We start from the raw sequence: 21,449 nt of genomic DNA, 5'->3' as shown, positions 1-21,449 counted from the left end.
TACTGTGTTCTCTAACCTCTTACTGTGTTCTCTAACCTCTTACTGTGTTCTCTAACCTCTTACTGTGTCCTCTAACCTCTTACTGTGTCCTCTAACCTCTAACCTCGTACTGTGTTCTCTAACCTCTTACTGTGTCCTCTAACCTCTTACTGTGTTCTCTAACCTCTTACTGTGTCCTCTAACCTCTTACTGTGTTCTCTAACCTCTTACCTCTTACTGTGTCCTCTAACCTCTTACTGTGTCCTCTAACCTCTTACTGTGTTCTCTAACCTCTAACCTCTTACTGTGTTCTCTAACCTCTTACTGTGTTCTCTAACCTCTAACCTCTTACTGTGTTCTCTAACCTCTTACTGTGTCCTCTAACCTCTTACTGTGTCCTCTAACCTCTAACCTCTTACTGTGTCCTCTAACCTCTTACTGTGTCCTCTAACCTCTTACTGTGTTCTCTAACCTCTTACTGTGTTCTCTAACCTCTTACTGTGTTCTCTAACCTCTTACTGTGTTCTCTAACCTCTTACTGTGTCCTCTAACCTCTTACTGTGTCCTCTAACCTCTTACTGTGTTCTCTAACCTCTAACCTCTTACTGTGTTCTCTAACCTCTAACCTCTTACTGTGTTCTCTAACCTCTAACCTCTTACTGTGTCCTCTAACCTCTTACTGTGTTCTCTAACCTCTTACTGTGTTCTCTAACCTCTAACCTCTTACTGTGTCCTCTAACCTCTTACTGTGTTCTCTAACCTCTAACCTCTTACTGTGTTCTCTAACCTCTAACCTCTTACTGTGTCCTCTAACCTCTTACTGTGTCCTCTAACCTCTTACTGTGTCCTCTAACCTCTAACCGTGTTCTCTAACCTCTTACTGTGTTCTCTAACCTCTTACTGTGTTCTCTAACCTCTTGCTGTGTTCTCTAACCTCTAACCTCTTACTGTGTCCTCTAACCTCTTACTGTGTTCTCTAACCTCTTACTGTGTTCTCTAACCTCTTGCTGTGTTCTCTAACCTCTAACCTCTTACTGTGTCCTCTAACCTCTTACTGTGTTCTCTAACCTCTTACTGTGTTCTCTAACCTCTTACTGTGTTCTCTAACCTCTTACTGTGTTCTCTAACCTCTTACTGTGTTCTCTAACCTCTTACTGTGTCCTCTAACCTCTTACTGTGTCCTCTAACCTCTTACTGTGTCCTCTAACCTCTTACTGTGTCCTCTAACCTCTTACTGTGTTCTCTAACCTCTTGCTGTGTTCTCTAACCTCTAACCTCTTACTGTGTTCTCTAACCTCTAACCTCTTACTGTGTCCTCTAACCTCTTACTGTGTTCTCTAACCTCTAACCTCTTACTGTGTCCTCTAACCTCTTACTGTGTCCTCTAACCTCTTACTGTGTCCTCTAACCTCTTACCGTGTCCTCTAACCTCTTACTGTGTCCTCTAACCTCTTACTGTGTTCTCTAACCTCTTGCTGTGTTCTCTAACCTCTAACCTCTTACTGTGTCCTCTAACCTCTTACTGTGTTCTCTAACCTCTTACTGTGTTCTCTAACCTCTTACTGTGTTCTCTAACCTCTTACTGTGTTCTCTAACCTCTTACTGTGTTCTCTAACCTCTTACTGTGTTCTCTAACCTCTTACTGTGTTCTCTAACCTCTTACTGTTTTCTCTAACCTCTTACTGTGTCCTCTAACCTCTAACCTCTTACTGTGTCCTCTAACCTCTTACTGTGTTCTCTAACCTCTTACTGTGTTCTCTAACCTCTTACTGTGTTCTCTAACCTCTTACTGTGTCCTCTAACCTCTTACTGTGTCCTCTAACCTCTAACCTCGTACTGTGTTCTCTAACCTCTTACTGTGTCCTCTAACCTCTTACTGTGTTCTCTAACCTCTTACTGTGTTCTCTAACCTCTTACTGTGTTCTCTAACCTCTTACTGTGTTCTCTAACCTCTTACTGTGTCCTCTAACCTCGTACTGTGTTCTCTAACCTCTTACTGTGTTCTCTAACCTCTTACTGTGTCCTCTAACCTCGTACTGTGTTCTCTAACCTCTTACTGTGTCCTCTAACCTCTTACTGTGTTCTCTAACCTCTAACCTCTTACTGTGTCCTCTAACCTCTTACTGTGTTCTCTAACCTCTTACTGTGTTCTCTAACCTCTTACTGTGTCCTCTAACCTCTTACTGTGTTCTCTAACCTCTAACCTCTTACTGTGTTCTCTAACCTCTAACCTCTTACTGTGTTCTCTAACCTCTTGCTGTGTCCTCTAACCTCTAACCTCTTGCTGTGTTCTCTAACCTCTAACCTCTTACTGTGTTCTCTAACCTCTTACTGTGTTCTCTAACCTCTTCTTCTGTGTTCTCTAACCTCTTACTGTGTTCTCTAACCTCTAACCTCTTACTGTGTTCTCTAACCTCTAACCTCTCACTGTGTTCTCTAACCTCTTACTGTGTCCTCTAACCTCTAACCTCTTACCGTGTCCTCTAACCTCTTACTGTGTCCTCTAACCTCTTACTGTGTTCTCTAACCTCTTACTGTGTTCTCTAACCTCTTACTGTGTCCTCTAACCTCTTACTGTGTTCTCTAACCTCTAACCTCTTACTGTGTCCTCTAACCTCTTACTGTGTTCTCTAACCTCTTACTGTGTTCTCTAACCTCTTACTGTGTCCTCTAACCTCTTACTGTGTTCTCTAACCTCTTACTGTGTTCTCTAACCTCTAACCTCTAACCTCTTACTGTGTCCTCTAACCTCTTACTGTGTCCTCTAACCTCTTACTGTGTTCTCTAACCTCTAACCTCTTACTGTGTCCTCTAACCTCTTACTGTGTTCTCTAACCTCTTACTGTGTTCTCTAACCTCTTACTGTGTCCTCTAACCTCTTACTGTGTTCTCTAACCTCTTACTGTGTCCTCTAACCTCTTACTGTGTTCTCTAACCTCTAACCTCTTACTGTGTCCTCTAACCTCTTACTGTGTTCTCTAACCTCTTACTGTGTTCTCTAACCTCTTACTGTGTCCTCTAACCTCTTACTGTGTTCTCTAACCTCTAACCTCTTACTGTGTCCTCTAACCTCTTACTGTGTTCTCTAACCTCTTACTGTGTTCTCTAACCTCTTACTGTGTCCTCTAACCTCTTACTGTGTTCTCTAACCTCTTACTGTGTTCTCTAACCTCTTACTGTGTCCTCTAACCTCTTACTGTGTTCTCTAACCTCTTACTGTGTTCTCTAACCTCTTACTGTGTTCTCTAACCTCTAACCTCTAACCGTGTCTTCTAACCTCTTACTGTGTCCTCTAACCTCTTACTGTGTCCTCTAACCTCTTACTGTGTCCTCTAACCTCTTACTGTGTCCTCTAACCTCTTACTGTGTTCTCTAACCTCTAACTGTGTTCTCTAACCTCTTACTGTGTTCTCTAACCTCTCACTGTGTTCTCTAACCTCTTACTGTGTCCTCTAACCTCTTACTGTGTTCTCTAACCTCTTACTGTGTTCTCTAACCTCTAACCTCTAACCGTGTTCTCTAACCTCTTACTGTGTCCTCTAACCTCTTACTGTGTTCTCTAACCTCTTACTGTGTTCTCTAACCTCTAACCTCTAACCGTGTCCTCTAACCTCTTACTGTGTTCTCTAACCTCTTACTGTGTTCTCTAACCTCTTACTGTGTTCTCTAACCTCTAACCTCTTACTGTGTTCTCTAACCTCTCACTGTGTTCTCTAACCTCTAACCTCTCACTGTGTCCTCTAACCTCTTACTGTGTTCTCTAACCTCTTGCTGTGTTCTCTAACCTCTTACTGTGTTCTCTAACCTCTCACTGTGTTCTCTAACCTCTAACCTCTTACTGTGTTCTCTAACCTCTTACTGTGTTCTCTAACCTCTAACCTCTTGCTGTGTTCTCTAACCTCTCACTGTGTTCTCTAACCTCTAACCTCTCACTGTGTCCTCTAACCTCTCACTGTGTTCTCTAACCTCTAACCTCTTACTGTGTTCTCTAACCTCTTACTGTGTTCTCTAACCTCTAACCTCTTGCTGTGTTCTCTAACCTCTAACCTCTTACTGTGTTCTCTAACCTCTTACTGTGTTCTCTAACCTCTTACTGTGTTCTCTAACCTCTAACCTCTTACTGTGTTCTCTAACCTCTAACCTCTTACTGTGTTCTCTAACCCCTTACTTATGATGAATTAACATCTGTATTGTTTTCAGACCTGATCATGTTGATAATCTTCTTCCTGGACAACACCATCATGTGGTATGAGAGTATAATGCTGGTGGCTGGCTACAGCTCGTATGTCTGCTTCATGAAGTACAATGATCAGCTGGAGGCAGCATTCAAGAACCAGCTCAGGAAACACCAGCACATCATTAATATCATCACTGTGGCTGTTGAGGATGAACCCGACAAGGTACATTTTATTAGCATTTATTTATTTAACCTTTATTTAACTAGGCAAGTCAGTTAAGAACAAATTCTTAGAGTATACCGGGGAACTTACACTACCTTTCAAAAGTTTGGGGTCACTAAGTAATGTCCTTGTTTGTGGGTTTGATTGGGGCTCAAAATGTTTCTTCTGAAACTCGTCAGTCTGTTCTTGTTCTGAGAAATGAAAGCTCAACGTCAACAGTGAAGAGGCGACTCCGGGATGCTGACCTTCTTGGCAGAGTTGCAAAGAAAAAGCCATATCTCAGACTGGCCTATAAAAATAAAAGATTAATATGGGCAAAGGAACACAGACACTGGACAGAGGTGTTTTGCAGGTACTATTTAATGAAGCTGCCAGTTGAGGACTTGTGAGACGTCTGTTTCTCAAACTAGACATTCTAATTTTTATTTATTTAATTTTATTTCACCTTTATTTAACCAGGTAGGCCAGTTGAGAACAAGTTCTCATTTACAACTGCGACCTGGCCAAGATAAAGCAAAGCAGTGTGACACAAACAACAACACAGAGTTACACGTGGAATAAACAAGCGTACAGTCAATAACACAGTAGAAAAGTCTATACAGTGTGTGCAAATGGCGTAAGGAGGCAAGGCAGTAAATAGGCCATAGTAGCAAAGTAATTACAATTTAGCAAATTAACACTGGAGTGATAGATGTGCAGATGATGATGTGCAAGTAGAAATACTGGTGTGCAAAAGAGCAAATAAAAGTAAATAAAAACAATATGGGGATGAGGTAGGTAGATTGGCTGGGCTATTTACAGATGGGCTGTGTACAGGTGCAGCGATCGGTAAGCTGCTCAGATAGATGATGTTTAAAGTTAGTGAGGGAGATATAAGTCTCCAACTTCAGTGATTTTTGCAATTCGTTCCAGTCATTGGCAGCAGAGAACTGGAAGGAAAGGCGGCCAAAGGAGGTGTTGGCTTTGGGGATGACCAGTGAGATATACCTGCTGGAGCGCGTGCTACGGGTGGGTGTTGTTATCGTGACCAGCGAGCTGAGATAAGGCGGAGCTTTACCTAGCAGAGACTTATAGATGACCTGGAGCCAGTGGGTCTGGCGACGAATATGTAGCGAGGGCCATCCGATGAGAGCATACAGGTCGCAGTGGTGGGTGGTATATGGGGCTTTGGTGACAAAACGGATGGCACTGTGATAGACTGCATCCAGTTTGCTGAGCCGAGTGTTGGAGGCTATTTTTTGACATCGCCGAAGACGAGGATCGGTAGGATAGTCAGTTTTACGAGGGTATGTTTGGCAGCGTGAGTGAAGGAGGCTTTGTTGCAAAATAGGAAGCCGATTCAAGATTTAATTTTGGATTGGAGATGTTTAATATGAGTCTGGAAATAGAGTTTACAGTCTAGCCAGACACCTAGGTATTTGCAGTTGTCCATATATTCTAAGTCAGAACTGTCCAGAGTAGTGGTGCTAGTTGGGTGTGTGGGTGCGGGCAGCGATCGGTTGAAGAGCATGCAATGTACTTTTCCTCTTGTTCAGTTGTGCACCGGGGCTTCCCACTCCTCTTTCTATTCTGGTTAGAGCCAGTTTGCGCTCTTCTGTGAAGGCAATTTCTCGCATGGAATAGCCTTCATTTCTCAGAACAAGAATAGACTGAGGAGTTTCAGAAGGAAGTTATTTGTTTCTGGCCATTTTGAGCCTGTAATTGAACCCACAAATGCTGATGCCCCAGATACTCAACTAGTCTAAAGAAGGCCAGTTGTATTGCTTCTTTAATCAGAACAACAGTTTTCAGTTGTGCTAACATAATTGCAAAAGGGTTTTCTAATTATTAATTAGCCTTTTAAAATTATAAACTTGGATTAGCTAACACAACGTGCCATTGGAACACAGGAGTGATGGTTGCTGATAATGGGCCTCTACGCCTATATAGATATTCCACAAAAAATCTGCCGTTTCCAGCTACAATAGTCATTTACAACATTAACAATGTCTACACTATTTTAATGGACAAAACATTTGCAGGAAATGTCTAAGTGACCCCAAACTTTTGAACGGTAGTGTATATTTGAACGATTTTTGGTAGTGTTCCTTTGTTACAGATACTGTCTTGATGTAGGCCATAGATGATGTCTTGATGTAGGCCATAGATGATGTCTTGATGTAGGCCATAGATGATGTCTTGATGTAGGCCATAGATGATGTCTTGATGTAGGCCATAGATGATGTAGGCCATAGATGATGTAGGCCATAGATGATGTAGGCCATAGATGATGTAGGCCATAGATGATGTAGGCCATAGATGATGAAGGCCATAGATGATGAAGGCCATAGATGATGTAGGCCATAGATGATGAAGGCCATAGATGATGTAGGCCATAGATGATGAAGGGTGTCTTGATGTAGGCCATAGATGATGTAGGCCATAGATGATGAAGGCCATAGATGATGTAGGCCATAGATGATGAAGGCCATAGATGATGATGGCCATAGATGATGTAGGCCATAGATGATGTAGGCCATAGATGATGAAGGGTGTCTTGATGTAGGCCATAGATGATGTAGGCCATAGATGATGAAGGCCATAGATGATGTAGGCCATAGATGATGAAGGGTGTCTTGATGTAGGCCATAGATGATGTAGGCCATAGATGATGAAGGCCATAGATGATGTAGGCCATAGATGATGTAGGCCATAGATGATGTAGGCCATAGATGATGTAGGCCATAGATGATGAAGGCCATAGATGATGAAGGCCATAGATGATGAAGGCCATAGATGATGTAGGCCATAGATGATGAAGGCCATAGATGATGTAGGCCATAGATGATGAAGGCCATAGATGATGTAGGCCATAGATGATGAAGGCCATAGATGATGAAGGCCATAGATGATGAAGGCCATAGATGATGTAGGCCATAGATGATGTAGGCCATAGATGATGTAGGCCATAGATGATGAAGGCCATAGATGATGTAGGCCATAGATGATGAAGGCCATAGATGATGAGGCCATAGATGATGAAGGCCATAGATGATGAAGGCCATAGATGATGTAGGCCATAGATGATGTAGGCCATAGATGATGTAGGCCAAAGATGATGAAGGCCATAGATGATGTAGGCCATAGATGATGAAGGCCATAGATGATGAAGGCCATAGATGATGGCCATAGATGATGTAGGCCATAGATGATGAAGGCCATAGATGATGGCCATAGATGATGTAGGCCATAGAGGATGTAGGCCATAGATGATGTAGGCCATAGATGATGTAGGCCATAGATGATGTAGGCCATAGATGATGAAGGCCATAGATGATGAAGGCCATAGATGATGTAGGCCATAGATGATGAAGGCCATAGATGATGTAGGCCATAGATGATGAAGGCCATAGATGATGAAGGCCATAGATGATGAAGGCCATAGATGATGTAGGTCCAAAGGGCCACACTGAAACTTGGTTATATTTCCTTGCCGTCAACATTTGCTAAACATTGTCCTCTATCCATCGTTTTGGGAATTTTCAATGCTCTCGGACTGTCTAGCTTTCATTTAAGTGATTATTAGCTGGAAACAGTCAAACACTATGAATGTAGGTCCCGTATAATTTCTACACCGTGTCCATTTGGTTTGAGTCCTTTAAACTGTATTGAGCTCGTTTCCAAAAATGGGTTTTATTTTTAAATCACATGATTATTATTTCTATTGACAGCAGCGTAGCCTAGTGGTTAGAGTGGAGGGGTGGCAGGTAACCTCGTGGTTAGAGTGGAGGGGTGGCAGGTAGCCTAGTGGTTAGAGTGGAGGGGTGACAGGTAGCCTAGTGGTTAGAGTGGAGGGGTGGCAGGTAGCCTAGTGGTTAGAGTGGAGGGGTGGCAGTGTAGCCTCATGGTTAGAGTGGAGGGGTGGCAGTGTAACCTCGTGGTTAGAGTGGAGGGGTGGCAGGTAGCCTAGTGGTTAGAGTGGAGGGGTGGCAGTGTAGCCTCGTGGTTAGAGTGGAGGGGTGGCAGTGTAACCTCGTGGTTAGAGTGGAGGGGTGGCAGGTAGCCTAGTGGTTAGAGTGTTGGACTAGTAACCAGCAGGTAGTCTAGTGGTTAGAGCGTTGGACTAGTAACCAGCAGGTAGCCTAGTGGTTAGAGCGTTGGACTAGTAACCAGCAGGTAGCCTAGTGGTTAGAGCGTTGGACTAGTAACCAGCAGGTAGCCTAGTGGTTAGAGCGTTGGACTAGTAACCAGCAGGTAGCCTAGTGGTTAGAGTTTTGGACTAGTAACCAGCAGGTAGCCTAGTGGTTAGAGTGTTGGACTAGTAACCGAAAGGTAGCCTAGTGGTTAGACTGTTGGACTAGTAACCAGCAGGTAGCCTAGTGGTTAGTGTTGGACTAGTAACCAGCAGGTAGCCTAGTGGTTAGAGTGGAGGGGTGGCAGGTAGCCTAGTGATTAGAGTGTTGGACTAGTAACCAGCAGGTAGCCTAGTGGTTAGAGTGTTGGACTAGTAACCAGCAGGTAGCCTAGTGGTTAGAGTGTTGGACTAGTAACCAGCAGGTAGCCTAGTGGTTAGAGTGTTGGACTAGTAACCAGCAGGTAGCCTAGTGGTTAGAGTGTTGGACTAGTAACCAGCAGGTAGCCTAGTGGTTAGAGTGTTGGACTAGTAACCAGCAGGTAGCCTAGTGGTTAGAGTGTTGGACTAGTAACCAGCAGGTAGCCTAGTGGTTAGAGTGTTGGACTAGTAACCAGCAGGTAGCCTAGTGGTTAGAGTGTTGGACTAGTAACCAGCAGGTAGCCTAGTGGTTAGAGCGTTGGACTAGTAACCGAAAGGTTGCAAGATCAAATCCCCGAGCTGACAAGGTACAAATCTGTCGTTCTGTCCCTGAACAACTGTTCCTAGACCGTCATTGTAAATAAGAAGTTTTTCTTAACTGACTTGCCTAGTTAAATAAAGGTAAAATAAAAAAATATATAATAAATAAATAGTAGCAAATATCTGCACGTCAGGGGTTGATAATGAAGATAATTTTGTGAGAAAACACATGGAGGCTCCTGTGTTAGGAGAATCAGAGGCTGGCTCCTGTGTTAGGAGGATCAGAGGCTGGCTCCTGTGTTAGGAGGATCAGAGGCTGGCTCCTGTGTTAGGAGAATCAGAGGCTGGCTCCTGTGTTAGGAGAATCAGAGGCTGGCTCCTGTGTTAGGAGAATCAGAGGCTGGCTCCTGTGTTAGGAGAATCAGAGGCTGGCTCCTGTGTTAGGAGAATCAGAGGCTGGCTCCTGTGTTAGGAGAATCAGAGGCTGGATCCTGTGTTAGGAGAATCAGTGAGTCATTCACTCACTGATGAGTCATTCACTCACTGATGAGTCGTGTATTCACTGATGAGTTGTGTATTCACTGATGAGTCATTCACTCACTGATGAGTCATTCACTCACTGATGATCGTCATCGTTCTTTCTGGTTCATCAGCAACTGCAGTGCAGCGTGGGCAGTTCTGGTTCTTTAATAAGGGAGAGCTGAGACTGAGAGCATCACTTGAGATGGGAATGACATCTGTGTACACACACCTGGTGTTGTTGGGAGTGGGAGGATTCTTACCTAGGCCCTTGCTGATCAAAGAACCAAAGCTGATCACGCAACCCTTACAAGCCTGAGGGGCTGCAGTGATACACACTATTTTACTTGAAGCATCAACATATACACCTAACTCCTGTAATGGTGATTGAGCATTATATAGACTACATAGGGTAAGAAGCATGCTTCATCAGGGGTTGTTGTTGCGCCCAATACGTAATTCCCATATTACAACCAAAACATTATGTATGTACTGTAGCTGTGAGCTTTACTGCCCCTCCTTTATATAAACAAATATGTTGGGAAATATTTTTGTCCATTTGAAGGGGTGGCGTGTTCTGGAATGTTTTAACATCTGGTGAATCCTTGTTGTCCACAGGACAAGACAGCAGGTCAGAAAAGTAGCCCTCCTGCCCCAGAGGACAAGAAACTATTAAAGGTGAACAACTAGACAGTGATCAAGTAGTAGTTTATCAGGATCCCCAGTAGTAGTTTATCAGGATCCCCAGTAGTAATTTATCAGGATCCCCAGTAGTAGTTTAGCAGGATCCCCAGTACTAGTTTAGTAGGATCCCCAGTAGTAATTTATCAGGATCCCCAGTAGTAATTTATCAGGATCCCCAGTAGTAGTTTAGTAGGATCCCCAGTAGTAGTTTAGTAGGATCCCCAGTAGTAGTTTAGTAGGATCCCCAGTAGTAGTTTAGTAGGATCCCCAGTAGTAGTTTAGTAGGATCCCCAGTAGTAGTTTAGTAGGATCCCCAGTAGTAGTTTAGTAGGATCCCCAGTAGTAGTTTAGTAGGATCCCCAGTAGTAGTTTAGTAGGATCCCCAGTAGCAGTTTAGTAGGATCCCCAGTAGTAGTTTATCAGGATCCCCAGTAGTAATTTATCAGGATCCCCAGTAGTAGTTTAGTAGGATCCCCAGTAGTAGTTTATCAGGATCCCCAGTAGTAATTTATCAGGATCCCCAGTAGTAGTTTAGTAGGATCCCCAGTAGTAGTTTATCAGGATCCCCTGTAGTAGTTTAGTAGGATCCCCAGTAGTAGTTTAGTAGGATCCCCAGTAGTAGTTTAGTAGGATCCCCAGTAGTAGTTTAGTAGGATCCCCAGTAGTAGTTTATCAGGATCCCCAGTAGTAGTTTAGTAGGATCCCCAGTAGTAGTTTAGTAGGATCCCCAGTAGTAGTTTATCAGGATCCCCAGTAGTAGTTTAGTAGGATCCCCAGTAGTAGTTTAGTAGGATCCCCAGTAGTAGTTTATCAGGATCCCCAGTAGTAGTTTAGTAGGATCCCCAGTAGTAGTTTATCAGGATCCCCAGTAGTAGTTTAGTAGGATCCCCAGTAGTAGTTTAGTAGGATCCCCAGTAGTAGTTTAGTAGGATCCCCAGTAGTAGTTTAGTAGGATCCCCAGTAGTAGTTTAGTAGGATCCCCGGTAGTAGTTTAGCAGGATCCCCAGTAGTAGTTTAGTAGGATCCCCAGTAGTAGTTTAGTAGGATCCCCAGTAGTAGTTTATCAGGATCCCCAGTAGTAGTTTATCAGGATCCCCAGTAGTAGTTTAGTAGGATCCCCAGTAGTAGTTTATCAGGATCCCCAGTAGTAGTTTAGTAGGATCCCCAGTAGTAGTTTAGTAGGATCCCCAGTAGTAGTTTAGTAGGATCCCCAGTAGTAGTTTAGCAGGATCCCCAGTAGTAGTTTAGTAGGATCCCCAGTAGTAGTTTATCAGTATCCCCAGTGGTAGTTTATCAGGATCCCCAGTAGTAGTTTAGTAGGATCCCCAGTAGTAGTTTAGTAGGATCCCCAGTAGTAGTTTAGTAGGATCCCCAGTAGTAGTTTAGTAGGATCCCCAATAGCAGTTTAGTAGGATCCCCAGTAGTAGTTTAGTAGGATCCCCAGTAGTAGTTTAGTAGGATCCCCAATAGCAGTTTAGTAGGATCCCCAGTAGCAGTTTAGTAGGATCCCCAGTAGTAGTTTAGTAGGATCCCCAGTAGTAGTTTAGTAGGATCCCCAGTAGTAGTTTAGTAGGATCCCCAGTAGTAGTTTAGTAGGATCCCCAGTAGTAGTTTAGTAGGATCCCCAGTAGTAGTTTAGTAGGATCCCCAGTAGTAGTTTAGTAGGATCCCCAGTAGTAGTTTAGTAGGATCCCCAGTAGTAGTTTATCAGGATCCCCAGTAGTAGTTTAATAGGATCCCCAGTATTAGTTTAGTAGGATCCCCAGTAGTAGTTTAGTAGGATCCCCAGTAGTAGTTTAGTAGGATCCCCAGTAGTAGTTTAGTTGGATCCCCAGTAGTAATTTAGTAGGATCCCCAGTAGTAATTTAGTAGGATCCCCAGTAGTAGTTTATTAGGATCCCCAGTAGTAGTTTAGTAGGATCCCCAGTAGTAGTTTAGTAGGATCCCCAGTAGTAGTTTAGTAGGATCCCCAGTAGTAGTTTAGTAGGATCCCCAGTAGTAGTTTAGTAGGATCCCCAGTAGTAGTTTAGTAGGATCCCCAGTAGTAGTTTAGTAGGATCCCCAGTAGTAGTTTAGTAGGATCCCCAGTAGTAGTTTAGTAGGATCCCCAGTAGTAGTTTAGTAGGATCCCCAGTAGTAGTTTATCAGGATCCCCAGTAGTAGTTTAGTAGGATCCCCAGTAGTAGTTTAGTAGGATCCCCAGTAGTAGTTTAGTAGGATCCCCAATAGCAGTTTAGTAGGATCCCCAGTAGTAGTTTAGTAGGATCCCCAGTAGTAGTTTAGTAGGATCCCCAGTAGTAGTTTATCAGGATCCCCAGTAGTAATTCAGTAGGATCCCCAGTAGTAGTTTAGTAGGATCCCCAGTAGTAGTTTATCAGGATCCCCAGTAGCAGTTTAGTAGGATCCCCAGTCGTAGTTTATCAGGATCCCCAGTAGCAGTTTAGTAGGATCCCCAGTAGTAATTTAGTAGGATCCCCAGTAGTAGTTTAGTAGGATCCCCACTAGTAGTTTAGTAGGATCCCCAGTAGTAGTTTAGTAGGATCCCCAGTAGTAGTTTAGTAGGATCCCCAGTAGTAGTTTAGTAGGATCCCCAGTAGTAGTTTAGTAGGATCCCCAATAGCAGTTTAGTAGGATCCCCAGTAGTAGTTTAGTAGGATCCCCAGTAGTAGTTTAGTAGGATCCCCAGTAGTAGTTTAGTAGGATCCCCAGTAGTAGTTTAGTAGGATCCCCAGTAGTAGTTTAGTAGGATCCCCAGTAGTAGTTTAGTAGGATCCCCAGTAGTAGTTTAGTAGGATCCCCAGTAGTAGTTTATCAGGATCCCCAGTAGTAGTTTAGTAGGATCCCCAGTAGTAGTTTAGTAGGATCCCCAGTAGTAGTTTAGTAGGATCCCCAATAGCAGTTTAGTAGGATCCCCAGTAGTAGTTTAGTAGGATCCCCAGTAGTAGTTTAGTAGGATCCCCAGTAGTAGTTTAGTAGGATCCCCAGTAGTAGTTTAGTAGGATCCCCAGTAGTAGTTTAGTAGGATCCCCAGTAGTAGTTTAGTAGGATCCCCAATAGCAGTTTAGTAGGATCCCCAGTAGTAGTTTAGCAGGATCCCCAGTAGTAGTTTAGTAGGATCCCCAGTAGTAGTTTAGTAGGATCCCCAGTAGTAGTTTAGTAGGATCCCCAGTAGTAGTTTAGCAGGATCCCCAGTAGTAGTTTAGTAGGATCCCCAGTAGTAGTTTAGTAGGATCCCCAGTAGTAGTTTATCAGGATCCCCAGTAGTAGTTTATCAGGATCCCCAGTAGCAGTTTAGTAGGATCCCCAGTCGTAGTTTATCAGGATCCCCAGTAGTAGTTTAGTAGGATCCCCAGTAGTAGTTTATCAGGATCCCCAGTAGTAGTTTAGTAGGATCCCCAGTAGTAGTTTAGTAGGATCCCCAGTAGTAGTTTATCAGGATCCCCAGTAGTAGTTTAGTAGGATCCCCAGTAGTAGTTTATCAGGATCCCCAGTAGTAGTTTAGTAGGATCCCCAGTAGTAGTTTAGTAGGATCCCCAGTAGTAGTTTAGTAGGATCCCCAGTAGTAGTTTAGTAGGATCCCCAGTAGTAGTTTAGTAGGATCCCCAGTAGTAGTTTAGCAGGATCCCCAGTAGTAGTTTAGTAGGATCCCCAGTAGTAGTTTAGTAGGATCCCCAGTAGTAGTTTATCAGGATCCCCAGTAGTAGTTTATCAGGATCCCCAGTAGTAGTTTAGTAGGATCCCCAGTAGTAGTTTAGTAGGATCCCCAGTAGTAGTTTAGTAGGATCCCCAGTAGTAGTTTAGTAGGATCCCCAGTAGTAGTTTAGTAGGATCCCCAGTAGTAGTTTATCAGGATCCCCAGTAGTAGTTTAGTAGGATCCCCAGTATTAGTTTAGTAGGATCCCCAGTAGTAGTTTAGTAGGATCCCCAGTAGTAGTTTAGTAGGATCCCCAGTAGTAGTTTAGTTGGATCCCCAGTAGTAATTTAGTAGGATCCCCAGTAGTAATTTAGTAGGATCCCCAGTAGTAGTTTATCAGGATCCCCAGTAGTAGTTTAGTAGGATCCCCAGTAGTAGTTTAGTAGGATCCCCAGTAGTAGTTTAGTAGGATCCCCAGTAGTAGTTTAGTAGGATCCCCAGTAGTAGTTTAGTAGGATCCCCAGTAGTAGTTTAGTAGGATCCCCAGTAGTAGTTTAGTAGGATCCCCAGTAGTAGTTTAGTAGGATCCCCAGTAGTAGTTTAGTAGGATCCCCAGTAGTAGTTTATCAGGATCCCCAGTAGTAGTTTAGTAGGATCCCCAGTAGTAGTTTAGTAGGATCCCCAGTAGTAGTTTAGTAGGATCCCCAATAGCAGTTTAGTAGGATCCCCAGTAGTAGTTTAGTAGGATCCCCAGTAGTAGTTTAGTAGGATCCCCAGTAGTAGTTTAGTAGGATCCCCAGTAGTAGTTTAGTAGGATCCCCAGTAGTAGTTTAGTAGGATCCCCAGTAGTAGTTTAGTAGGATCCCCAGTAGTAGTTTAGTAGGATCCCCAATAGCAGTTTAGTAGGATCCCCAGTAGTAGTTTAGTAGGATCCCCAGTAGTAGTTTAGTAGGATCCCCAGTAGTAGTTTAGTAGGATCCCCAGTAGTAGTTTAGTAGGATCCCCAGTAGTAGTTTATCAGGATCCCCAGTAGTAATTTAGTAGGATCCCCAGTAGTAGTTTAGTAGGATCCCCAGTAGTAGTTTATCAGGATCCCCAGTAGTAATTTAGTAGGATCCCCAGTAGTAGTTTATCAGGATCCCCAGTAGCAGTTTAGTAGGATCCCCAGTCGTAGTTTATCAGGATCCCCAGTAGCAGTTTAGTAGGATCCCCAGTAGTAATTTAGTAGGATCCCCAGTAGTAGTTTAGTAGGATCCCCAGTAGTAGTTTAGTAGGATCCCCAGTAGTAGTTTATCAGGATCCCCAGTAGTAATTTAGTAGGATCCCCAGTAGTAGTTTAGTAGGATCCCCAGTAGTAGTTTATCAGGATCCCCAGTAGTAATTCAGTAGGATCCCCAGTAGTAGTTTAGTAGGATCCCCAGTAGTAGTTTATCAGGATCCCCAGTAGCAGTTTAGTAGGATCCCCAGTCGTAGTTTATCAGGATCCCCAGTAGCAGTTTAGTAGGATCCCCAGTAGTAATTTAGTAGGATCCCCAGTAGTAGTTTAGTAGGATCCCCACTAGTAGTTTAGTAGGATCCCCAGTAGTAGTTTAGTAGGATCCCCAGTAGTAGTTTAGTAGGATCCCCAGTAGTAGTTTAGTAGGATCCCCAGTAGTAGTTTAGTAGGATCCCCAATAGCAGTTTAGTAGGATCCCCAGTAGTAGTTTAGTAGGATCCCCAGTAGTAGTTTAGTAGGATCCCCAGTAGTAGTTTAGTAGGATCCCCAGTAGTAGTTTAGTAGGATCCCCAGTAGTAGTTTAGTAGGATCCCCAGTAGTAGTTTAGTAGGATCCCCAGTAGTAGTTTAGTAGGATCCCCAGTAGTAGTTTAGTAGGATCCCCAGTAGTAGTTTATCAGGATCCCCAGTAGTAGTTTAGTAGGATCCCCAGTAGTAGTTTAGTAGGATCCCCAGTAGTAGTTTAGTAGGATCCCCAATAGCAGTTTAGTAGGATCCCCAGTAGTAGTTTAGTAGGATCCCCAGTAGTAGTTTAGTAGGATCCCCAGTAGTAGTTTAGTAGGATCCCCAGTAGTAGTTTAGTAGGATCCCCAGTAGTAGTTTAGTAGGATCCCCAGTAGTAGTTTAGTAGGATCCCCAGTAGTAGTTTAGTAGGATCCCCAATAGCAGTTTAGTAGGATCCCCAGTAGTAGTTTAGCAGGATCCCCAGTAGTAGTTTAGTAGGATCCCCAGTAGTAGTTTAGTAGGATCCCCAGTAGTAGTTTAGTAGGATCCCCAGTAGTAGTTTAGCAGGATCCCCAGTAGTAGTTTAGTAGGATCCCCAGTAGTAGTTTAGTAGGATCCCCAGTAGTAGTTTATCAGGATCCCCAGTAGTAGTTTATCAGGATCCCCAGTAGCAGTTTAGTAGGATCCCCAGTCGTAGTTTATCAGGATCCCCAGTAGTAGTTTAGTAGGATCCCCAGTAGTAGTTTATCAGGATCCCCAGTAGTAGTTTAGTAGGATCCCCAGTAGTAGTTTAGTAGGATCCCCAGTAGTAGTTTATCAGGATCCCCAGTAGTAGTTTAGTAGGATCCCCAGTAGTAGTTTATCAGGATCCCCAGTAGTAGTTTAGTAGGATCCCCAGTAGTAGTTTAGTAGGATCCCCAGTAGTAGTTTAGTAGGATCCCCAGTAGTAGTTTAGTAGGATCCCCAGTAGTAGTTTAGCAGGATCCCCAGTAGTAGTTTAGTAGGATCCCCAGTAGTAGTTTAGTAGGATCCCCAGTAGTAGTTTATCAGGATCCCCAGTAGTAGTTTATCAGGATCCCCAGTAGTAGTTTAGTAGGATCCCCAGTAGTAGTTTATCAGGATCCCCAGTAGTAGTTTAGTAGGATCCCCAGTAGTAGTTTAGTAGGATCCCCAGTAGTAGTTTAGTAGGATCCCCAGTAGTAGTTTAGCAGGATCCCCAGTAGTAGTTTAGTAGGATCCCCAGTAGTAGTTTATCAGTATCCCCAGTGGTAGTTTATCAGGATCCCCAGTAGTAGTTTAGTAGGATCCCCAGTAGTAGTTTAGTAGGATCCCCAGTAGTAGTTTAGTAGGATCCCCAGTAGTAGTTTAGTAGGATCCCCAATAGCAGTTTAGTAGGATCCCCAGTAGTAGTTTAGTAGGATCCCCAGTAGTAGTTTAGTAGGATCCCCAATAGCAGTTTAGTAGGATCCCCAGTAGCAGTTTAGTAGGATCCCCAGTAGTAGTTTAGTAGGATCCCCAGTAGTAGTTTAGTAGGATCCCCAGTAGTAGTTTAGTAGGATCCCCAGTAGTAGTTTAGTAGGATCCCCAGTAGTAGTTTAGTAGGATCCCCAGTAGTAGTTTAGTAGGATCCCCAGTAGTAGTTTAGTAGGATCCCCAGTAGTAGTTTAGTAGGATCCCCAGTAGTAGTTTATCAGGATCCCCAGTAGTAGTTTAGTAGGATCCCCAGTATTAGTTTAGTAGGATCCCCAGTAGTAGTTTAGTAGGATCCCCAGTAGTAGTTTAGTAGGATCCCCAGTAGTAGTTTAGTTGGATCCCCAGTAGTAATTTAGTAGGATCCCCAGTAGTAATTTAGTAGGATCCCCAGTAGTAGTTTATCAGGATCCCCAGTAGTAGTTTAGTAGGATCCCCAGTAGTAGTTTAGTAGGATCCCCAGTAGTAGTTTAGTAGGATCCCCAGTAGTAGTTTAGTAGGATCCCCAGTAGTAGTTTAGTAGGATCCCCAGTAGTAGTTTAGTAGGATCCCCAGTAGTAGTTTAGTAGGATCCCCAGTAGTAGTTTAGTAGGATCCCCAGTAGTAGTTTAGTAGGATCCCCAGTAGTAGTTTATCAGGATCCCCAGTAGTAGTTTAGTAGGATCCCCAGTAGTAGTTTAGTAGGATCCCCAGTAGTAGTTTAGTAGGATCCCCAATAGCAGTTTAGTAGGATCCCCAGTAGTAGTTTAGTAGGATCCCCAGTAGTAGTTTAGTAGGATCCCCAGTAGTAGTTTAGTAGGATCCCCAGTAGTAGTTTAGTAGGATCCCCAGTAGTAGTTTAGTAGGATCCCCAGTAGTAGTTTAGTAGGATCCCCAGTAGTAGTTTAGTAGGATCCCCAGTAGTAGTTTAGTAGGATCCCCAATAGCAGTTTAGTAGGATCCCCAGTAGTAGTTTAGTAGGATCCCCAGTAGTAGTTTAGTAGGATCCCCAGTAGTAGTTTAGTAGGATCCCCAGTAGTAGTTTAGTAGGATCCCCAGTAGTAGTTTATCAGGATCCCCAGTAGTAATTTAGTAGGATCCCCAGTAGTAGTTTAGTAGGATCCCCAGTAGTAGTTTATCAGGATCCCCAGTAGTAATTTAGTAGGATCCCCAGTAGTAGTTTATCAGGATCCCCAGTAGCAGTTTAGTAGGATCCCCAGTCGTAGTTTATCAGGATCCCCAGTAGCAGTTTAGTAGGATCCCCAGTAGTAATTTAGTAGGATCCCCAGTAGTAGTTTAGTAGGATCCCCAGTAGTAGTTTAGTAGGATCCCCAGTAGTAGTTTATCAGGATCCCCAGTAGTAATTTAGTAGGATCCCCAGTAGTAGTTTAGTAGGATCCCCAGTAGTAGTTTATCAGGATCCCCAGTAGTAATTCAGTAGGATCCCCAGTAGTAGTTTAGTAGGATCCCCAGTAGTAGTTTATCAGGATCCCCAGTAGCAGTTTAGTAGGATCCCCAGTCGTAGTTTATCAGGATCCCCAGTAGCAGTTTAGTAGGATCCCCAGTAGTAATTTAGTAGGATCCCCAGTAGTAGTTTAGTAGGATCCCCACTAGTAGTTTAGTAGGATCCCCAGTAGTAGTTTAGTAGGATCCCCAGTAGTAGTTTAGTAGGATCCCCAGTAGTAGTTTAGTAGGATCCCCAGTAGTAGTTTAGTAGGATCCCCAATAGCAGTTTAGTAGGATCCCCAGTAGTAGTTTAGTAGGATCCCCAGTAGTAGTTTAGTAGGATCCCCAGTAGTAGTTTAGTAGGATCCCCAGTAGTAGTTTAGTAGGATCCCCAGTAGTAGTTTAGTAGGATCCCCAGTAGTAGTTTAGTAGGATCCCCAGTAGTAGTTTAGTAGGATCCCCAGTAGTAGTTTAGTAGGATCCCCAGTAGTAGTTTATCAGGATCCCCAGTAGTAGTTTAGTAGGATCCCCAGTAGTAGTTTAGTAGGATCCCCAGTAGTAGTTTAGTAGGATCCCCAATAGCAGTTTAGTAGGATCCCCAGTAGTAGTTTAGTAGGATCCCCAGTAGTAGTTTAGTAGGATCCCCAGTAGTAGTTTAGTAGGATCCCCAGTAGTAGTTTAGTAGGATCCCCAATAGCAGTTTAGTAGGATCCCCAGTAGTAGTTTAGTAGGATCCCCAGTAGTAGTTTAGTAGGATCCCCAGTAGTAGTTTAGTAGGATCCCCAGTAGTAGTTTAGTAGGATCCCCAGTAGTAGTTTATCAGGATCCCCAGTAGTAATTTAGTAGGATCCCCAGTAGTAGTTTAGTAGGATCCCCAGTAGTAGTTTATCAGGATCCCCAGTAGTAATTTAGTAGGATCCCCAGTAGTAGTTTATCAGGATCCCCAGTAGCAGTTTAGTAGGATCCCCAGTCGTAGTTTATCAGGATCCCCAGTAGCAGTTTAGTAGGATCCCCAGTAGTAATTTAGTAGGATCCCCAGTAGTAGTTTAGTAGGATCCCCAGTAGTAGTTTAGTAGGATCCCCAGTAGTAGTTTATCAGGATCCCCAGTAGTAATTTAGTAGGATCCCCAGTAGTAATTTAGTAGGATCCCCAGTAGTAGTTTATCAGGATCCCCAGTAGCAGTTTAGTAGGATCCCCAGTCGTAGTTTATCAGGATCCCCAGTAGCAGTTTAGTAGGATCCCCAGTAGTAATTTAGTAGGATCCCCAGTAGTAGTTTAGTAGGATCCCCAGTAGTAGTTTAGTAGGATCCCCAGTAGTAGTTTATCAGGATCCCCAGTAGTAATTTAGTAGGATCCCCAGTAGTAGTTTAGTAGGATCCCCAGTAGTAGTTTATCAGGATCCCCAGTAGTAATTCAGTAGGATCCCCAGTAGTAGTTTAGTAGGATCCCCAGTAGTAGTTTATCAGGATCCCCAGTAGCAGTTTAGTAGGATCCCCAGTAGTAATTTAGTAGGATCCCCAGTAGTAGTTTAGTAGGATCCCCAGTAGTAGTTTAGTAGGATCCCCAGTAGTAGTTTAGTAGGATCCCCAGTAGTAGTTTAGTAGGATCCCCAGTAGTAGTTTAGTAGGATCCCCAATAGCAGTTTAGTAGGATCCCCAGTAGTAGTTTAGTAGGATCCCCAGTAGTAGTTTAGTAGGATCCCCAGTAGTAGTTTAGTAGGATCCCCAGTAGTAGTTTAGTAGGATCCCCAGTAGTAGTTTAGTAGGATCCCCAGTAGTAGTTTAGTAGGATCCCCAGTAGTAGTTTAGTAGGATCCCCAGTAGTAATATAGTAGGATCCCCAGAAGTAGTTTTCCTCACCCCTCTCTCTCTCTTGATCTCACCCCTCTCTCTCTCTTGATCTCACCCCTCTCTCTCTCTCTCTCTCTTGATCTCACCCCTCTCTCTCTCTCTCTCTCTCGATCTCACCCCTCTCTCTCTCTCTCTCGATCTCACCCCTCTCTCTCTCTCTCTTGATCTCATCTCTCTCTCTCTCTCTCTCTCTAGATCTCACCCCTCCCTCTCTCTCTCTTGATCTCACCTCTCTCTCTCCCTCTCTCTCTTGATCTCACCCCTCCCTCTCTCTCTTGATCCCACCCCTCCCCCTCTCTCTCTCTCGATCTCACCCCTTCCTCTCTCTCTCTCTCTCTCTTGATCTCACCCCTCCCTCTCTCTCTCTCTCTCTCTCTCTCGATCTCACCTCTCCCTCTCTCTCTCTCTCTCTCTCTCTCTCTCTCTTGATCTCACCTCTCTCTCTCTCTCTTGATCTCACCCCTCCCCCTCTCTCTCTCTCGATCTCACCCCTCCCTCTCTCTCTCTCTTGATCTCACCCCTCTCTCTCTCTCTCTCTCTCTCTCTCTCTCTTGATCTCACCCCTCCCTTTCTCTCTTGATCTCACCCCTCCCTTTCTCTCTTGATCTCACCCCTTCCTTTCTCAAATCAAATCAATTTTTTTTTATTTTTTTTATTTTTTTTAATATAGCCCTTCGTACATCAGCTGATATCTCAAAGTGCTGTACAGAAACCCAGCCTAAAACCCCAAACAGCAAGCAATGCAGGTGTAGAAGCACGGTGGCTAGGAAAAACTCCCTAGAAAGGCCAAAACCTAGGAAGAAACCTAGAGAGGAACCAGGCTATGAGGGGTGGCCAGTCCTCTTCTGGCTTTCTCTCTTGATCTCAACCCTCCCTCTCTCTCTCTCTCTCTTGATCCCACCCCTCCCTTTCTCTCTTGATCTCACCCCTCCCTCTCTCTCTTGATCTCACCCCTCCCTCTCTCTCTTGATCTCAC

At 43.8% G+C, this 21,449-nt stretch overlaps 1 protein-coding gene across 1 annotated transcript in view; it reads left to right on the top strand.

The window, feature by feature from the left end:
- The window catches only part of LOC139584097 (sodium/potassium/calcium exchanger 1-like), a 53,381-nt gene that overhangs the window by 4,165 nt on the left and 27,767 nt on the right, over positions 1 to 21,449 (top strand). Inside the window, exons 3-4 of the mRNA XM_071415605.1 lie at positions 4,180 to 4,379; positions 10,309 to 10,368. Of these exons, the coding sequence (XP_071271706.1) occupies positions 4,180 to 4,379; positions 10,309 to 10,368 (260 nt within the window). The remainder of the gene's footprint in view (positions 1 to 4,179; positions 4,380 to 10,308; positions 10,369 to 21,449) is intronic.

The sequence above is a fragment of the Salvelinus alpinus genome, chromosome 9, assembly GCF_045679555.1.
Source record: "Salvelinus alpinus chromosome 9, SLU_Salpinus.1, whole genome shotgun sequence".
Taxonomy (NCBI): Eukaryota; Metazoa; Chordata; class Actinopteri; order Salmoniformes; family Salmonidae; genus Salvelinus; species Salvelinus alpinus.
Note: the sequence above shows the minus strand (reverse complement) of the source record. Positions and strands in the feature narration are given on the sequence as shown.